The 21,297-nt window shown below is 39.2% G+C and overlaps 2 protein-coding genes across 2 annotated transcripts in view; one reads left to right on the top strand and one right to left on the bottom strand.

The window, feature by feature from the left end:
* The window catches only part of LOC145850252 (tripartite motif-containing protein 16-like), a 698,685-nt gene that overhangs the window by 621,889 nt on the left and 55,499 nt on the right, over positions 1-21,297 (top strand). The gene's annotated exons all lie outside the window — the stretch shown is intronic.
* The window catches only part of LOC145867181 (uncharacterized), a 67,275-nt gene that overhangs the window by 16,812 nt on the left and 29,166 nt on the right, over positions 1-21,297 (bottom strand). The window contains exon 2 of the mRNA XM_082971231.1: positions 3,043-3,216. Within this exon, the coding sequence (XP_082827357.1) occupies positions 3,043-3,216 (174 nt within the window). The remainder of the gene's footprint in view (positions 1-3,042; positions 3,217-21,297) is intronic.

Below are 21,297 nucleotides of genomic sequence, written 5' to 3'. Positions count from 1 at the left end.
AGTAGACTGACCAGACCAGTTTAAAAGCAGTATCAGTCAAAAGACAGACAGTGAGGTATCAGATTTAGATTGTATTGAGTATACAGTCCACACCATATCTATTTTGACAGTGAAGATAACAATTTAAATGTGGTTCTAAACTCTAACATTTTGGATTTCAGATCAAATGTTTCATGTGAGGTGACAGTATATAATGTCACCTTTTATTTGAGGATATTTTCATACATATCTGTTTCACCATTTAGACAAATAAAAGCACTTTATGTATCTAGTCCCCCCATTTGAAGAAGTCATAAGTATTCTGACCAAATCACTCATAGTGTATTAAAATAGTCAAACGTTTAGTATTTGGTCCCATATTCCTTTAATGCAACAACTACATCAAGCTTGTGACTCAAAGTCGTGTGTTGCATTTGCAGTTTGTTTTGGTTGTGTTTTGGGTTATGTTTTGCACAATATTAAAATGGTGGATGTTTTCTGTCTAAGTGAGAAGATACATGCTGGAGCATAGCACCAAATTTAAAACTTTAAGCTTCACTGTCCAAACACATATGGTGAGGACTATGTGTGTCTGGTAAACACATGTGGATCTGGTGAACAGTTATCACTTGTTGACCAACTACAGGAATACTGACCTCAGAGTCTCCAGTTTACAGTGTGGATCCCCCAGTCCAGCAGAGAGCAGCTTCACTCCTGAATCCTTCAGGTCATTGTTACTCAGGTCCAGCTCTCTCAGGTGTGAGGGGTTTGACCTCAGAGCTGAGACCAGAGAATCACAGCCTTCCTCTGTGACTAGACAGCCTGACAGCCTGCAAAGAGTCAAATCATATTAAAACCACACTGCTATTCTTTGGTGGTGAAAATAGTGGCAGTATATTTCTTCAACATATTTAGATATATCAGTGTCCTGAAACCTTCCATATCTATTCAGAAATTAATGTATCATATTATAAATTACAAATTATCAATGTTTTGCCTGCAGATAGAAACATGTACAGTACAAATAATTGAGTAGACTGACCAGACCAGTTTAAAAGCAGTATCAGTCAAAAGACAGACAGTGAGGTATCAGATTTAGATTGTATTGAGTATACAGTCCACACCATATCTATTTTGACAGTGAAGATAACAATTTAAATGTGGCTCTATACTCCAACATTTTGGATTTGAGATCAAATGTTTCATTTGAGGTGACAGTATAAAATGTCACCTTTTATTTGAGGATATTTTCATACATATCTGTTTCACGTTTAGAAATGAAAGCAGTTCATGTATCTAGTCCCCCTATTAGAAGACGTCATAAGTATTCTGACCAATTCATTTATAGTGTATTAAAGTAGTCAAAAGATTAGTGTTTGGTTGTAAACTAGTTGGTTGCATTTGCAGTTTGTTTTGGTTGTGTTTTGCACCAATAATAAAATGGTGGATGATGACTGGATAATTTTCTGTCTAAGTGAGTAGATAACATGTTTCTAAACACTACTAAATTAATCCTGATGATAACATGATTAATACAAATCATGAATGAATCATCAATAATAATGAGAGAGAAAGTTACAGAGTCTACAACAAAACATGCTAACCTCTCACCATTACCAATAACAGAGACTACAACAAAACATGCTAACCTCTCACCATTACCAATAACAGAGGCTACAACAAAACATGCTAACCTCTCACCATTACCAATAACAGAGACTACAACAAAACATGCTAACCTCTCACCATTACCAATAACAGAGGCTACAACAAAACATGCTAACCACTCACCATTACCAATAACAGAGGCTACAACAAAACATGCTAACCTCTCACCATTACCAATAACAGAGACTACAACAAAACATGCTAACCTCTCACCATTACCAATAACAGAGGATACAACAGAACATGCTAACCTCTCACCATTACCAATAACAGAGGCTACAACAAAACATGCTAACCTCTCACCATTACCAATAACAGAGGATACAACAGAACATGCTAACCTCTCACCATTACCAATAACAGAGACTACAACAAAACATGATAACCTCTCACCATTACCAATAACAGAGGCTACAACAAAACATGCTAACCTCTCACCATTATCAATAACAGAGGCTACAACAAAACATGCTAACCTCTCACCATTACCAATAACAGAGGCTACAACAAAACATGCTAACCTCTCACCATTACCAATAACAGAGGCTACAACAAAACATGCTAACCTCTCACCATTACCAATAACAGAGGCTACAACAAAACATGCTAACCTCTCACCATTACCAATAACAGAGGCTACAACAAAACATACTAACCTCTCAACATTACCAATAACAGAGGGGGTTTGATCTTTGTTAGTAGAATCACAAGCTTGATGTAATCACTGCAGGTGTCAGGAATCCCGCTTCCTGAGTCTGTTTCTGCCTGAGCTGACTGTTTTCTGTTTGGAGTCTAAGGGTGCGTTCAGGAACCTATCTGGTTGCCAGGCAACGAAGTTAGGCGGGAGATCTAGTGATTACCCTACACCTGCATCTCATCAACCTTCTGCACACCTGGTCCTGATCATCACCTCTTCATAAGCCCTGAGCTGACATCCATTCCCTGCTGGATCGTTAGCAACGAACAGCCTCATGTTACCTGAGCTAGTCTTGTTGTTTTGTTCTTGTTACTGGTTACTCACCCCCCGTTTACTCTGTCTACAGTCATCCTCCCGGAACATTCAACTCCCTTGACTGGCCGTCGGTGGATACAGTGACGTCATTGAATCCACCCATCTACTCTCATCAACTCACCTCCGCTGCCGCTCTGTCTCCTGGATCACTCAAATTACACATCAAGACTACCAATAAATACTCACCTTCATTTTACTCACCTTGTCCTGGTCTGCTTCTGGGTTCTGTCTTAGAGAAACGTGACAGCAGGCATGGAATATGGGACAACATGCTAAACTTATGACTACTTTAATACACTATAAGTAATATGTCCGAATAATTACGACTTTTTCAAATGGGAGAACTACATGCATAAAGTACTTTCATATCTGATAATACTGACCTCAGAGTCTCCAGTTTACAGTGGGGATTCTCCAGTACAGCAGAGAGCAGCTTCACTCCTGAATCCTTCAGGTCATTGTTACTCAGGTCCAGCTCTCTCAGGTGTGAGGGGTTTGACCTCAGAGCTGAGACCAGAGAAGCACAGCCTTCCTCTGTGACTCCACAGCCTGACAGCCTGACAAAGAGAACATGACTTCAAACACATTGTTAATTTAGTGTAGGACAATGGCAGATGCATTTGGTTAATTCTCCCAAACAACATATAGATTCTTCTTCTGTCTCCTAGAGTTGTATGGTCATATTGTTATACTAATGTGAAAATCAATGCGTTTATTCAATGTTTTCAATATAATATTAAACACATATTATAATGCATATTTTTCTTTAACCTGAATATTTCTTCCTGATGATTAGTTTTTATATGTCATTTTATGTACTCACAGAAATGCACTGGAGGCTTTGAACACTGGCAGCAGCCTCAGAAGACCTTCCTCTGATCTGGAGTATTTCTTCAGGTCAAACACATCCAGCTCCTTTTCTGAAGTCAGCAACACAAAGACCAGAGCTGACCACTGTGCAGGTGACAGGTTGGGTTCTGAGAGACTTCCTGAGCTCAGGAAGCTTTGGATTTCCTCCACTAGAGAATGGTCATTCAGTTCATTCAGACAGTGGAACAGATTGATGCTCCTCTCTGGAGAGGGATTCTCCCTGATCTTCTCCTTGATGTACTTGACTGTTTCTTCATGGCTCTGTGAGCTGCTTCTTGTCTTTGTCAGTAGACCTCGTAAGTACTTCTGATTGGACTCCAGTGAGAGGCCCAGAAGGAAGCGGAGGAAAAGGTCCAGGTTTCCCGTCTCACTTTGTAAGGCTTTATCCACAGCACTCTTGTAGAAAGTAACTTCAGGTTCGTCTTTTGTTTTCGGTTTGTCCATTAGATTCTCATTGTTGTTGATGAATGAGAGGAACACATACACAGCAGCCAGAAACTCCTGAATGCTCAGATGAACAAAGCAGTACACCTTGTCCTGGTACAGCCCACAATCCTCTTTAAAGAGCTGTGTGCACAATCCTGAGTACACTGAGGCTTCATTGACATCAATGCCAGCCTCTTTCAGGTCTTCTTCATAGAAAATCAGATTGCCCTTCACTAGCTGTTGAAAAGCCAGTTTTCCCAGTGACAGAATGCTCTCGTTATTCCAGTGTGGATCTGTCTCTTCTTTCCCAAGATACTTTTCATTCTTCTGTTTGGTATGAAACACCACAAGGTGTGTGTACATCTCAGTCAGAGTCTTGGGCATCTCTTCTCTCTTATGTTTCAGCATGTGTTCGAGGACTGTTGCAGAAATCCAACAGAAGACTGGAATGTGGCACATGATGTGGAGGCTCCTTGATGTCTTTATGTGTGAGATGATTCTGCTGGCCAGGTCCTCATCACTGAATCTCTTTCTGAAGTACTCCTCCTTCTGTGGGTCATTGAACCCTCGTACCTCTGTCACCTGGTCAACACACCCTGAAGGGATCTTATTGGCTGCTGCAGGTCGGGTAGTTATCCAGAGGAGAGCAGAGGGAAGCAGATTTCCCTTGATGAGATTTGTCAGCAGAACATCCACTGAGGTTGACTCTGTGACGTCCCAACAGATCTTGTTCTTCTGGAAGTCTAGGGGCAGTCGGCACTCATCCAGACCATCAAAGATGAACAGAACTTTGTACTTGTCGTAGTTGGAGATTCTTGATTGTTTGGTTTCCATTGAGAAGTGATAGAGAAGTTCAATCAACGTGTTTTTGTCCCCTTTCATCAAATTCAGCTCCCGAAAAGGGAATGAAAACACAAATTGAACATCCTGATTTGCTTTTCCTTCAGCCCAGTCCAGAATGAACTTCTGCACAGAGACTGTTTTTCCAATGCCAGCAACTCCCTTTGTCAGCACAGTTCTGATACGTTTGTCTTGTCCAGTTAAGGGTTTGAAGATGTCGTTACATTTGATTGCAGTCTCTGGTCTTGCTTGTTTCCTGGTTGTTGTCTCAATCTGTCTCAGCTCATGTTCATTATTGACCTGTCCTGTTCCACCCTCTGTGATGTAGAGCTCTGTGTAGATCTTATTGAGAAGTGTTGGGTTTCCTTGTTTAGCGATCCCCTCAAATACACATTGAAACTTCTTCTTTAGATTTGATTTGAGTTCACGTTGGCAAATCACAGCAAGCTCATCTGAATGAAGAAATAGCACAGAGGATATTAATATTACGTCTGTTTTAATGCCTACAGTATTGTAGGACTGTTATAACATTTTAAATTATAATCATTTATTCTCTTAACTGAATGTATTGTCATGACGTTGCCCTCACTCTGGGAACAGGGAGCACAGTTGACCCCCTCCCCCTTGCACCATCCCCCTACCTACCTCTCCCTACCCAGGCCCTGTCAAGGCTGTCGTAAATTCCAAAGGAAATGTCCTGCCTAACAGGCCCAGTTGAGACTGAGAGGGGTTTCATTGAGAGACAAGGAAATTCTTCCAACTCACAGAATTGGGGAACCGAACGACATTTATGTTCTGGAGAAGGTATAAAAGATCGGTGAAGAATCCAGCTACGAACTGGTCAGCTTGGTACAATTGTGTGATACTCAGAAGAGACCACAGTATTACCATAAAACTGTTTATATAATAGCCTCAGCTATGGGACTTGCATCTAAATGGTTGTATAAAATGTATTAATAAGGATAAAGCTATTTGGAATACGTTGAGATGCTATGTACTGATGTTAATGTGATAGAATGTAGTTCTGTTCAAAGCTTAAATCAGTCATCGGCACGCCCCCCAGGGACACAGACAGGACCAGGCGTCATGTGACAAGCCTGTTCTATGTTCACGTATAAAACCCCCACCCTGATTTTCTTTCATGAGACCAGCTTACCTCAGAAGAGAGAGCGAAGGTTTGACCATCCAATTCCTCTACTGAAAGTTAACTATACCACGTGGTTAAACTTTTAGACTATCGAGACTGACAGAATAATAACAAGTCTTTGATATTAATTAATAGTCTGCAGCTAGAAATGATATCATTGAACGCGAAGACCGACGAAAAATCCATTCTATAACGACATTAATGAATGTCGCTTTGAAAGATCCATTCTAACCGAGAGAGAGAGAGAGCGGGACAAAAACTTTCCAACAAGGATCCCGACGACACACTGAGCGTAAATATATATTGATTGCGATTGTTCCCGAATGAGTGAGCGTTCATGTACAAAAACCTCCTCAGCTGCCCTTTATGACCCTTTATTTAACAAGACACCAGCCATGCCTGTTTAGCCCACTAGGGCACATTACTCTACCAATTCTTTGTGATGATAATTACTGTTTGTATGCTTTCTGTGAATTACTTAGTTTAGTAAATAAATGATTTTAAGACAATTGATGTATGGATGACTTTTAGTAAAGGCTGGATTCGTGCAGATACAACAATTTACGACGTTTGGAATGAGACTGGACGCGAGGTAAAATACACCATTTAAACCAGAAGATAATCGGCCTATAATATAATATAATATAATATATAATGTTATAATATAGGAAAGTTATATTAGGAAAATTATAACTTTGCAATCTGAATATTGTCCTTGGTGCCCCGATCTCCTAGTTAATTATAGTTAAACGATTAATCAGTTTAATCGCGTGATAATAATTACAGGGAGTTATTTGATAAACATGTCTTCACGTTAATGGTGCCCAAAGACACAACAGTATAAATGTGTATATGTTTTCATAATGCATTACAGACTGGTGTGACTGATTATATTATTATTGGTATTATTGATGGTATTATTAATGTTCTCTCTCTCTCTCTCTCTCTCTAAATTAATCAACACAACACATCCCTGCTGCTACTTGATGAGGTCACTAGGTGTTGTGTTAAGGCTGCTACAATATCATTGAGTTACACAGCTACTTTAGCTGGACTTTAGCTACAGCTTTTAAATGTTATAAAACATCATTCAACATGAGGCAGACAGATCTTACATTTCTCCAGTGTGTCAGCAAGCTCCTTCTGGTTCATTTTCCTCAGGACGTGCAGTGTGATCTTCAGAGCCCCCTCTCTGGCACTGCTCTCCTGCTTCTCATCTTCAGCATCCACCACTTCCTCATCCTGCTTCTGACTCTCATAGCCTTCTGGGAGTTCAGGACTAAGAACCCTCTTGAACATCTTCAGCTCGTTCTTCAAAAATGTCATAATTTTCTCTTCAAGCAACTAAAATAAATCAAGTAAATAAGTTAATCAAGAGAAGAAATGCTTTCTCATTAACACATTAATGAATGATTGAAAGAAACTTTACTTGAGGAAAACAAAAACAAATGTTCATAACAGGACCACATACACTGAATATAGAGTCCAGGTCTGTTTGATGACTCTGGGAAGACTGAACACTGAGAATCTCTGACTCTGATCTCTGCTGTTGGTTTCTGTGGGCAAAACATGAGATTACATCTCCTCATCCAGGGAGTACACACACACACACACACACACACACACACACACACACGTGGAGGGAACGTTGTGTTTGTTTAATGTTGTTTTAGGACTATATAAATGGATAAAAGTATTAGCCTATGGATTATGAAAACAACCAAAAGAAATGTGAAAATGGGAGAGGAGAAATGACTAGAGACAGTGTTGTTTAACTCACTGACCATGACCCATGAGTTCTTCTTACCTTTGTTCAGTAGAAAAGTCTCCCTCTCTAAACTCTATAGGTAGATACATAGACCGGTCACTCTTCATGGACACACAGCTGGGTACAGGGGAGGCTGGTCTCTCCTGCTTGATTGGTCTTCAACACAACAGAAACAAACATTACATCTCTCATCTACTCTGAGCTCAGATGGGAAACAAGTGTTTCATTCCAAAACGCTATATATCCATTTTCAGAAATGTTGGGAAATGTAATTTTATTGTTTAAAGAAATTATTAAACCACTACAAGGCTTTATAAAGCCTTTTAACGTTTGTAATTTCCACTTCAAAATGTCAGACTTGATTTGATGAAAAAAATGGATCAACCACTACAAAAAATGTCCCTTAATTTACAATCCACACGAACAAACACATTTGCTGCTGTTTTCCTGCTGTGAGAAACTGGGTCAAATTAAGAGATGGCATCTGTAAGTGCATTCATCTAAAGATATCTAGGTGAGACAACCACATATCACAGTCAAATATACAGGATACCAACATTCCATTCCTGTTAAACAATGGATATACAGCATTTAGCAACAAAACACATTTTCACACACACATCTAAAATCTAGAACAGTTATATAGAATGTACCCCTAAGAAATACCTTCTGATTAACAAACGTTTTAGAATATAAATTCTTAAACAAAATAGTCAGCTCACCTCTTAGCTTTGGTATCATGTCCCCCAGAGAGACTCATTTTAGAGGCAGGACCCCCCTCCTCTCTCTCCCCAGAGACACTCATTTTAGAGGCAGGACCCCCCTCCTTTCTCTCCCCAGAGAGACTCATTTTAGAGGCAGGACCCCCCTCCTCTCTCTCCCCAGAGAGACTCATTTTAGAGGCAGGACCCCCCTCCTCTCTCTCCCCAGAGAGACTCATTTTAGAGACAGGACCCCTAAACAGAGATCCAGCATGTTGGTTGTGGTTAACACAGTGACAACTAAACAGAGATCCAGCATGTTGGTTGTGGTTAACACAGTGACCCCTAAACAGAGATCCAGCATGTTGGTTGTGATTAACACAGTGACAACTAAACAGAGATCCAGCATGTTGGTTGTGGTTAACACAGTAACAACTAAACAGAGATCCAGCATGTTGGTTGTGATTAACACAGTGACAACTAAACAGAGATCCAGCATGTTGGTTGTGGTTAACACAGGGACAACTAAACAGAGATCCAGCATGTTGGTTGTGGTTAACACAGTGACAACTAAACAGAGATCCAGCATGTTGGTTGTGGTTAACACAGGGCCAACTAAACAGAGATCCAGCATGTTGGTTGTGATTAACACAGTGACAACTAAACAGAGATCCAGCATGTTGGTTGTGGTTAACACAGGGACAACTAAACAGAGATCCAGCATGTTGGTTGTGGTTAACACAGTGACAACTAAACAGAGATCCAGCATGTTGGTTGTGGTTAACACAGTAACAACTAAACAGAGATCCAGCATGTTGGTTGTGATTAACACAGTGACAACTAAACAGAGATCCAGCATGTTGGTTGTGGTTAACACAGTGACAACTAAACAGAGATCCAACATGTTGGTTGTGGTTATCACAGTGACAACTAAACAGAGATCCAGCAACTTGGTTGTGATTAACACAGTGACAACTAAACAGAGATCCAGCATGTTGGTTGTGGTTAACACAGTGACAACTAAACAGAGATCCAGCATGTTGGTTGTGGTTAACACAGTGACAACTAAACAGAGATCCAGCATGTTGGTTGTGATTAACACAGTGACAACTAAACAGAGATCCAGCATGTTGGTTGTGGTTAACACAGTGACAACTAAACAGAGATCCAGCATGTTGGTTGTGATTAACACAGTGACAACTAAACAGAGATCCAGCATGTTGGTTGTGGTTAACACAGTGTCAACTAAACAGAGATCCAACATGTTGGTTGTGGTTATCACAGTGACAACTAAACAGAGATCCAGCATGTTGGTTGTGATTAACACAGTGACAACTAAACAGAGATCCAGCATGTTGGTTGTGGTTAACACAGTGACAACTAAACAGAGATCCAGCATGTTGGTTGTGGTTAACACAGTAACAACTAAACAGAGATCCAGCATGTTGGTTGTGGTTAACACAGTGACAACTAAACAGAGATCCAGCATGTTGGTTGTGGTTAACACAGTAACAACTAAACAGAGATCCATCATGTTGGTTGTGGTTAACACAGTGACAACTAAACAGAGATCCAGCATGTTGGTTGTGATTAACACAGTGACAACTAAACAGAGATCCAACATGTTGGTTGTGGTTAACACAGTGACAACTAAACAGAGATCCAGCATGTTGGTTGTGGTTAACACAGTGACAACTAAACAGAGATCGAACATGTTGGTTGTGGTTAACACAGTGACAACTAAACAGAGATCCAGCATGTTGGTTGTGGTTAACACAGTGACAACTAAACAGAGATCCAGCATGTTGGTTGTGGTTAACACAGTAACAACTAAACAGAGATCCAACATGTTGGTTGTGGTTAACACAGTGACAACTAAACAGAGATCCAGCATGTTGGTTGTGGTTAACACAGTAACAACTAAACAGAGATCCAACATGTTGGTTGTGATTAACACAGTGACAACTAAACAGAGATCCAGCATATTGGTTGTGATTAACACAGTAACAACTAAACAGAGATCCAGCATGTTGGTTGTGGTTAACACAGTGACAACTAAACAGAGATCCAACATGTTGGTTGTGGTTAACACAGTGACAACTAAACAGAGATCCAGCATGTTGGTTGTGATTAACACAGTGACAACTAAACAGAGATCCAGCATGTTGGTTGTGATTAACACAGTGACAACTAAACAGAGATCCAGCATGATGGTTGTGGTCAACACAGTAACAACTAAACAGAGATCCAGCATGTTGGTTGTGGTTAACACAGTGACAACTAAACAGAGATCCAGCATGTTGGTTGTGGTTAACACAGTGACAACTAAACAGAGATCCAGCATGTTGGTTGTGGTTAACACAGTGACCCCTAAACAGAGATCCAGCATGTTGGTTGTGGTTAACACAGTGACAACTAAACAGAGATCCAGCATGTTGGTTGTGGTTAACACAGTGACAACTAAACAGAGATCCAGCATGTTGGTTGTGGTTAACACAGTGACCCCTAAACAGAGATCCAGCATGTTGGTTGTGATTAACACAGTGACCCCTAAACAGAGATCCAGCATGTTGGTTGTGGTTAACACAGTGACAACTAAACAGAGATCCAGCATGTTGGTTGTGGTTAACACAGTGACAACTAAACAGAGATCCAGCATGTTGGTTGTGGTTAACACAGTGACCCCTAAACAGAGATCCAGCATGTTAGTTGTGGTTAACACAGTAACAACTAAACAGAGATCCAGCATGTTGGTTGTGGTTAAGACAGTGACAACTAAACAGAGATCCAGCATGTTGGTTGTGGTTAACACAGTAACAACTAAACAGAGATCCAGCATGTTGGTTGTGGTTAACACAGTGACAACTAAACAGAGATCCAACATGTTGGTTGTGGTTAACACAGTGACAACTAAACAGAGATCCAGCATGTTGGTTGTGATTAACACAGTGACAACTAAACAGAGATCCAGCATGTTGGTTGTGATTAACACAGTAACAACTAAACAGAGAACCAGCATGCTGGTTGTGGTTAACACAGTGACAACTAAACAGAGATCCAGCATGTTGGTTGTGGTTAACACAGTGACAACTAAACAGAGATCCAGCATGTTGGTTAACACAGTGACAACTAAACAGAGATCCAGCATGTTGGTTGTGGTTAACACAGGGACAACTAAACAGAGATCCAGCATGTTGGTTGTGGTCAACACAGTGACAACTAAACAGAGATCCAACATGTTGGTTGTGGTTAACACAGTGACAACTAAACAGAGATCCAACATGTTGGTTGTGGTTAACACAGTGACAACTAAACAGAGATCCAGCATGTTGGTTGTGGTTAACACTGTGACAACTAAACAGAGATCCAGCATGTTGGTTGTGGTTAACACAGTAACAACAAAACAGAGATCCAACATGTTGGTTGTGGTTAACACAGTAACAACTAAACAGAGATCCAACATGTTGGTTAACACAGTGACAACTAAACAGAGATCCAGCATGTTGGTTGTGGTCAACACAGTGACAACTAAACAGAGATCCAGCATGTTGGTTGTGGTTAACACAGTGACAACTAAACAGAGATCCAGCATGTTGGTTGTGGTTAACACAGTGACAACTAAACAGAGATCCAACATGTTGGTTGTGGTTAACACAGTGACAACTAAACAGAGATCCAGCATGTTGGTTGTGGTTAACACAGTAACAACTAAACAGTGATCCAGCATGTTGATTGTGGTTAACACAGTGACAACTAAACAGAGATCCAACATGTTGGTTGTGGTTAACACAGTGACAACTAAACAGAGATCCAGCATGTTGGTTGTGGTCAACACAGTGACAACTAAACAGAGATCCAGCATGTTGGTTGTGGTTAACACAGTGACAACTAAACAGAGATCCAACATGTTGGTTGTGGTTAACACAGTGACAACTAAACAGAGATCCAGCATGTTGGTTGTGGTTAACACAGTGACAACTAAACAGAGATCCAGCATGTTGGTTGTGATTAACACAGTGACAACTAAACAGAGATCCAGCATGTTGGTTGTGATTAACACAGTGACAACTAAACAGAGATCCAGCATGTTGGTTGTGGTTAACACAGTAACAACTAAACAGAGATCCAGCATGTTCGTTGTGGTTAACACAGTGAAAACTAAACAGAGATCCAGCATGTTGGTTGTGGTTAACACAGTAACAACTAAACAGAGATCCAGCATGTTGGTTGGGGTTAACACAGTGACATCCTGAACAGAGATCCAGCATGTTGGTTAACACAGTAACAACTAAACAGAGATCCAGCATGTTGGTTGTGGTTAACACAGTGAAAACTAAACAGAGATCCAGCATGTTGGTTGTGGTCAACACAGTGACATCCTGAACAGAGATCCAGCATGTTGGTTGTGGTTAACACAGTGACAACTAAACAGAGATCCAGCATGTTGGTTGTGGTTAACACAGTAACAACTAAACAGAGATCCAGCATGTTGGTTGTGGTTAACACAGTGACAACTAAACAGAGATCCAGCATGTTGGTTGTGGTCAACACAGTGACAACTAAACAGAGATCCAGCATGTTGGTTGTGGTTAACACAGTGACAACTAAACAGAGATCCAGCATGTTGGTTGTGGTTAACACAGTGACAACTAAACAGAGATCCAGCATGTTGGTTGTGGTTAACATAGTGACAACTAGTTCTTGATTGTCAATTGTTCTCATGTATTCATTATCTCTTAGAGAAATAAAACATTTACTAACAGACATAGAAACAGTCAGGTGATTTAAAGCATCACATGAACATGTTGTTGTGACATTTCATCTCCATGGTAACTGTCAATAATAATAATAATAAGTCACTGTTTGTTAAGGTAGTTATAGACAGTACAGCAACAATAACAATAATAATAATAATAATAATAATAATAATAAGTCACTGTTTGTTAAGGTAGTTATAGACAGTACAGAAACACAAGGCCATGTCTCACACGTATTTGTATTCACTAACAGTAGACTATTTATTAAACAGGACAGAGAATGTACTGTATATAACCTACATATCATAGATGACCAGTCTAAACCTGTTCAGATCAACATAATGTTATAGTCCTACCAGTAGCAGGACATAGAATGTACTGTATATAACCTACATATCATAGATGACCAGCCTAAACCTGTTCAGATCAACATAATGTTATAGTCCTACCAGTAGCAGGACAGAGAATGTACTGTATATAACCTACATATCATAGATGACCAGCCTAAACCTGTTCAGATCAGTTCACATAATGTTATAGTCCTACCAGTAGCAGGACATAGAATGTACTGTATATAACCTACATATCATAGATGACCAGCCTAAACCTGTTCAGATCAACATAATGTTATAGTCCTACCAGTAGCAGGACAGAGAATGTACTGTATATAACCTACATATCATAGATGACCAGTCTAAACCTGTTCAGATCAACATAATGTTATAGTCCTACCAGTAGCAGGACAGAGAATGTACTGTATATAACCTACATATCATAGATGACCAGTCTAAACATGTTCAGATCAACATAATGTTATAGTCCTACCAGTAGCAGGACAGAGAATGTACTGTATATAACCTACATATCATAGATGACCAGTCTAAACCTGTTCAGATCAACATAATGTTATAGTCCTACCAGTAGCAGGACAGAGAATGTACTGTATATAACCTACATATCATAGATGACCAGTCTAAACCTGTTCAGATCAACATAATGTTATAGTCCTACCAGTAGCAGGACAGAGAATGTACTGTATATAACCTACATATCATAGATGACCAGTCTAAACCTGTTCAGATCAACATAATGTTATAGTCCTACCAGTAGCAGGACAGAGAATGTACTGTATATAACCTACATATCATAGATGACCAGTCTAAACCTGTTCAGATCAACATAATGTTATAGTCCTACCAGTAGCAGGACAGAGAATGTACTGTATATAACCTACATATCATAGATGACCAGTCTAAACCTGTTCAGATCAACATAATGTTATAGTCCTACCAGTAGCAGTACAGAGAATGTACTGTATATAACCTACATATCATAGATGACCAGTCTAAACCTGTTCAGATCAACATAATGTTATAGTCCTACCAGTAGCAGTACAGAGAATGTACTGTATATAACCTACATATCATAGATGACCAGTCTAAACCTGTTCAGATCAACATAATGTTATAGTCCTACCAGTAGCAGTACAGAGAATGTACTGTATATAACCTACATATCATAGATGACCAGTCTAAACCTGTTCAGATCAACATAATGTTATAGTCCTACCAGTAGCAGGACAGAGAATGTACTGTATATAACCTACATATCATAGATGACCAGTCTAAACCTGTTCAGATCAACATAATGTTATAGTCCTACCAGTAGCAGGACAGAGAATGTACTGTATATAACCTACATATCATAGATGACCAGTCTAAACCTGTTCAGATCAACATAATGTTATAGTCCTACCAGTAGCAGTACAGAGAATGTACTGTATATAACCTACATATCATAGATGACCAGTCTAAACCTGTTCAGATCAACATAATGTTATAGTCCTACCAGTAGCAGTACAGAGAATGTACTGTATATAACCTACATATCATAGATGACCAGTCTAAACCTGTTCAGATCAACATAATGTTATAGTCCTACCAGTAGCAGTACAGAGAATGTACTGTATATAACCTACATATCATAGATGACCAGTCTAAACCTGTTCAGATCAACATAATGTTATAGTCCTACCAGTAGCAGGACAGAGAATGTAGTCTAGGCCTGATATGTTTTACTACATTTTCAACAGAGACCATCAGGTTGGTCGACATGATAAGCTGTGATGTATTTGTTTTGAGGTGAGGGGGTGCAAAAAAATATGTAAATGACGTCATCATGTCCTCAGTCAAAGTTTGTACTGACAGATGTAGCCTATTGAATAGCCAGCCGATCATTACAACCTACAAACAAGCCTATCTCCAACCCTGTTCCTGGAGCTCTACCCTCCGGTAGGGTTTCACTCCAACCCTGTTCCTGGAGCGCTACCCTCCGGTAGGGTCTCACTCCAACCCTGTTCCTGGAGCGCTACCCTCCGGTAGGGTCTCACTCCAACCCTGTTCCTGGAGCGCTACCCTCCGGTAGGGTTTCACTACAACCCTGTTCCTGGAGCGCTACCCTCCGGTAGGGTTTCACTCCAACCCTGTTCCTGGAGCTCTACCCTCCGGTAGGGTTACACTCCAACCCTGTTCCTGGAGAGCTACCCTCCGGTAGGGTTTCACTACAACCCTGTTCCTGGAGCGCTACCCTCCGGTAGGGTTTCACTCCAACCCTGTTCCTGGAGCTCTACCCTCCGGTAGGGTCTCACTCCAACCCTGTTCCTGGAGCGCTACTCTCCGGTAGGGTCTCACTCCAACCCTGTTCCTGGAGCGCTACCCTCCGGTAGGGTTACACTCCAACCCTGTTCCTGGAGCACTACCCTCCGGTAGGGTCTCACTCCAACCACAGCTGTAACTAACCTGATTTATCTTATAAACCAACTAATTATTTTAATCAGGTGACTAGTTTTGAATAGGAATGAAAACCTACAGGATGGTATCTCTCCAGGAACAGGATCGGAGAGCCCTGTTTTAGAAGATGTATAAAATCCATCCTCCAATTCTTTCTGACTATTCAGCTTCAGCTAACCATGCTAAAATCTTATTAGAAATCAGTTTTTTTTTGTAACAGTAACGTTACCATTTACCTGGTAATTAAATATAATTTATTTAGAATTGATCAGAATAATGTTTATTGTATTCTCAAATTGAAAGTGCTCCCTCGCGCTCCTCAGCACTACACCCATGGTGATAAGAGATCATAGATCAAACCCACTCTTGACTATTAAATGTCTGACTACGACCTAACTTTATAATAGTGTGTAAGTAGCTTCTAGACTTACCAGTCTGCTCGTCTTTCCTTCAAATCAATACTTTTACCCGACTTCTAATGTTGCCGAGAAATGTGCGCCACAGTTTCAACATCCCTTTTGTACGTGCGTTAGCCCACAAACTTACTTTCAACTTCATGAGGAAATGACATAACAGAATTCCTAAACCCAGAGACCAACATCCCGAGTCTACTGGGACCGCTGGGGAAGCAGACTGTAGGAAGTAGACCGATGCTGTGATTTGGGGTTTGAGAAGTCAGAAGTGCAAAATTCCTCCTTAGTTGTACATTTTCTCTAAATCTAAAGGCAAAACCTAGATTCGAGCCAATGTCTTAAGTATTTGAACATGTTATTACTCCAACGTCGTGAATGAGACAAACTGACACGTTATTATTTTAGTCAAAAACGACTTTATATCGAAGAGGTTCCTTTGGTTTGACGGCCTGCACATGCGCAGTTCTACATACTTTTGTATATCTAGTGTGTGTGTATATATATATATATATATAAAAATAAAAAATAAAATATATATATATATATATATATATATATATATATATATATATATATATATATATATATATATATATATATACACACACACTAGATATACAAAAGTATGTAGACACCCCTTCAAATTTGTGGATTCGACTATTTCAGCCACATCCGTTGCTGACAAGTGTATAAAATCGAGCACACAGCCATGCAATCTCCATAGGAAAACATTGGCAGTAGAATGGCCTTACTGAAGAGCTCAGTGACTTTCAACGTGGCACCGTCATAGGATGCCACCTTTCCACAAAGTCAGTTCATCACATTTCTGCCCTGCTAGAGATTCCCTGGTCAACTGTAAATGCAGTTATTGTGAAGTGGAAACATCTTGGAGAAACAACGGCTCAAGCGTGAAGTGGTAGGCCACACAAGCTCACAGAACGGGGCAGCCAAGTGCTGAAGCGCGTTTTCTGGAGTAATGAATCACGCTTCACCATCTGGCAGTCCGACTGTCACGTCTGGGATTGGCGGACGTATACTGCCAACTGTAAAGTTTGGTGGAGGAGGAATAATGGTCTGGGGCTGTTTTTCCATTGTTCGGGCTAGTCCCCTTAGTTCCAGTGAAGGGAAATCGTAACGCTACAACATACAATTACATTCTAGATGATTCTGTGCTGGCAACTGTGGCAACATTTTGGGGAAGGCCCATTCCTATTTCTGATTGACAATGTCCCTGTGCACAAAGCGAGGTTCACACAGAAATTGTTTGTCGAGATTGGTGTGGAAGAAATTGACTGTCCTTCACAGAGCCCTGACCTCAACCCCGTTGAACACCTTTGGGATGAATTGGAACGTCAACTGCGAGCCAGGCCTAATCACCCAACATCAGTGCCCGACCTTCCTAATGCTCTTGTGGCTGAATGGAAGCAAGTCCCCGCAGCAATGTTCCAACATCTAGTGGAAAGCCTTCCCAGAAGAGTGGCGGCTGTTATAGCACCAAAGGGGGGACCAACTCCATATTAATGCCCTTGACTTTGGAATGAGATGGTCGGTGAGCAGGTGTCCACATACATTTGGTCATTTAGTGTATATTTGATGCTGTTTGTAAAAATCATGCCACCATTTTAGTTACAGTATAACATACTGTAGTCTAAAACCATTTTAGTTACAGTATAACATACTGTAGTCTAAAACCTTTAACTAGTACATTTGGGAACAGGACATAATGTCATATTTTCCAAATGGTTTCGTTATCAGAAATGACCAACTTCATGACATGACACTGACTTGGGTGACTTCCTCATGTCTCCTTTTTCCGTTAAATTCATAATCTATGCTGGAGATCCCCCTTAACAAAGCCTTGCCTTAGTCTATCCAGTGGACAAGCCTTCTGCCATGCCTGGATATTTTCTGAAAAAAGTACCAACACTTCAAAATTAAATATCACTTGGGATAATCTTCCAAAGACATTGACTTTTATTCAAATAACAGATTGTACCTGTCCAGCTCCAGGTTCCCCAGAAGGACCAGACACCACCATCTCCTCAAACCAGGCTGTAGGACCAGAAACCACCATCTCCTCAGACCAGGCTGAAGGACCAGACACCACCATCTCCTCAGACCAGGCTGAAGGACCAGACACCACCATCTCCTCAGACCAGGTTAAAGGACCAGACACCACCATCTCCTCAGACCAGGCTGAAGGACCAGACACCACCATCTCCTCAGACCAGGCTGAAGGACCAGACACCACCATCTCCTCAGACCAGGCTGAAGGACCAGACACCCCCATCTCCTCAGACCAGGCTGAAGGACCACACACCACCATCTCCTCAGACCAGGCTGAAGGACCAGACACCACCATCTCCTCAGACCAGGCTGTAGGACCAGAAACCACCATCTCGTCAGACCAGGCTGAAGGACCAGACACCCCCATCTCCTCAGACCAGGCTGAAGGACCAGACACCACCATCTCCTCAGACCAGGCTGAAGGACCACACACCCCCATCTCCTCAGACCAGGCTGAAGGACCACACACCACCATCTCCTCAGACCAGGCTGAAGGACCACACACCACCATCTCCTCAGACCAGGTATATCAGGCTGAAGGACGAGAACAGTCACAATGCATTTCCAATTGCTCATTTCGAGAATCTGTAAATTCTAAATTAATACCTTTTCTGCATTTGACATAATACCACTTACGATCAAGTAATCAAATGGAGTGTCTGTGGCAAAATATCATGTGTACTGGAAAGAAAACACATAATGAATAAAACACAATGTTAATTACTCATTATAAATGTATGTTAGTGAAACATATTGTAAAGCGTGCGTGTTGGTGGCAGGGAAGTCAGGCGCAGGAGAACGAACTTGGTATAAACGGAATAGTTTAATAAGTGCTCGCAAATTCCCGAAAAACAACATATACAAAATAAAGGAAGTGGGTAGAAAACCCGTCGCACACCAGAGCATAAATGCACCATTACATACAACAAACAATCACCGACAAGGACATGAGGGGAAACAGAGGGTTAAATACACATGTAATTGATGGGATTGGAACCAGGTGTGATGGAAGACAAGACAAAACCAATGGAAAATGAAAAGTGGATCAGTGATGGCTAGAAGGCCGGTGACGTCGACCGCCGAACAAGGAGAGGGACCGACTTCGGCGGAAGTCATGACAATAATGAATAAACAATGTTAATTACTCATTATAAATGTATGTTAGTAAAACATAATGTTAATTACTCATTATAAATGAAGGTTAGTAAAACATAATGTTAATTACTCATTATAAATGTATGTTAGTAAAACATAATGTTAATTACTCATTATAAATGTAGGTTAGTAAAACATAATGTTAATTACTCATTATAAATGTAGGCTAGTAAAACATAATGTTAATTACTCATTATAAATGTAGGTTAGTAAAACATAATGTTAATTACTCATTATAAATGTAGGTTAGTAAAACATAATGTTAATTACTCATTATAAATGTAGGTTAGTAAAACATAATGTTAATTACTCATTATAAATGTAGGTTAGTAAAACATAATGTTAGTTACTCATTATAAATGTAGGTTAGTAAAACATAATGTTAATTACTCATTATAAATGTAGGTTAGTAAAACATAATGTTAATTACTCATTATAAATGTAGGTTAGTAAAACATAATGTTAATTACTCATTATAAATGTAGGTTAATAAAACACAATGTTAATTACTCATTATAAATGTAGGCTAGTAAAACATAATGTTAATTACTCATTATAAATGTAGGTTAGTAAAACATAATGTTAATTACTCATTATAAATGTAGGTTAGTAAAACATAATGTTAATTACTCATTATAAATGTAGGTTAGTAAAACACAATGTTAATTACTCATTATAAATGTAGGTTAGTAAAACATAATGTTAATTACTCATTATAAATGTAGGCTAGTAAAACACAATGTTAATTACTCATTATAAATGTAGGTTAGTAAAACATAATGTTAATTACTCATTATAAATGTATGTTAGTAAAACATAATGTTAATTACTCATTATAAATGTAGGTTAGTAAAACATAATGTTAATTACTCATTATAAATGTAGGTTAGTAAAACATAATGTTAACTACTCATTATAAATGTAGGTTAGTTAAACATAATGTTAATTACTCATTATAAATGTAGGTTAGTAAAACATAATGTTAATTACTCATTATAAATGTAGGTTAGTAAAACATAATGTTAATTACTCATTATAAATGTAGGCTAGTAAAACATAATGTTAATTACTCATTATAAATGTAGGTTAGTAAAACATAATGTTAATTACTCATTATAAATGTAGGTTAGTTAAACATAATGTTAATTACTCATTATAAATGTAGGTTAGTAAAACATAATGTTAATTACTCATTATAAATGTAGGTTAGTAAAACACAATGTTAATTACTCATTATAAATGTAGGTTAGTTAAACATAATGTTAATTACTCATTATAAATGTATGTTAGTAAAACATAATGTTAATTACTCATTATAAATGTAGGTTAGTAAAACATAATGTTAATTACTCATTATAAATGTAGGTTAGTAAAACATAATGTTAATTACTCATTATAAATGTAGGTTAGTAAAACATAATGTTAATTACTCATTATAAATGTAGGTTAGTAAAACATAATGTTAATTACTCATTATAAATGTAGGTTAGTAAAACATAATGTTAATTACTCATTATAAATGTAGGTTAGTAAAACATAATGTTAATTACTCATTATAAATGTAGGTTAGTAAAACATAATGTTAATTACTCATTATAAATGTAGGTTAGTAAAACATAATGTTAATTACTCATTATAAATGTAGGTTAGTAAAACATAATGTTAATTACTCATTATAAATGTAGGTTAGTAAAACATAATGTTA

Source organism: Salmo salar, unplaced genomic scaffold (assembly GCF_965601325.2).
Source record: "Salmo salar unplaced genomic scaffold, fSalSal1 ptg000221l, whole genome shotgun sequence".
NCBI lineage: Eukaryota > Metazoa > Chordata > Actinopteri > Salmoniformes > Salmonidae > Salmo > Salmo salar.
The sequence above is the reverse complement of the archived record's forward strand: the minus strand, read 5'-3'. Positions and strand labels throughout refer to the sequence as shown.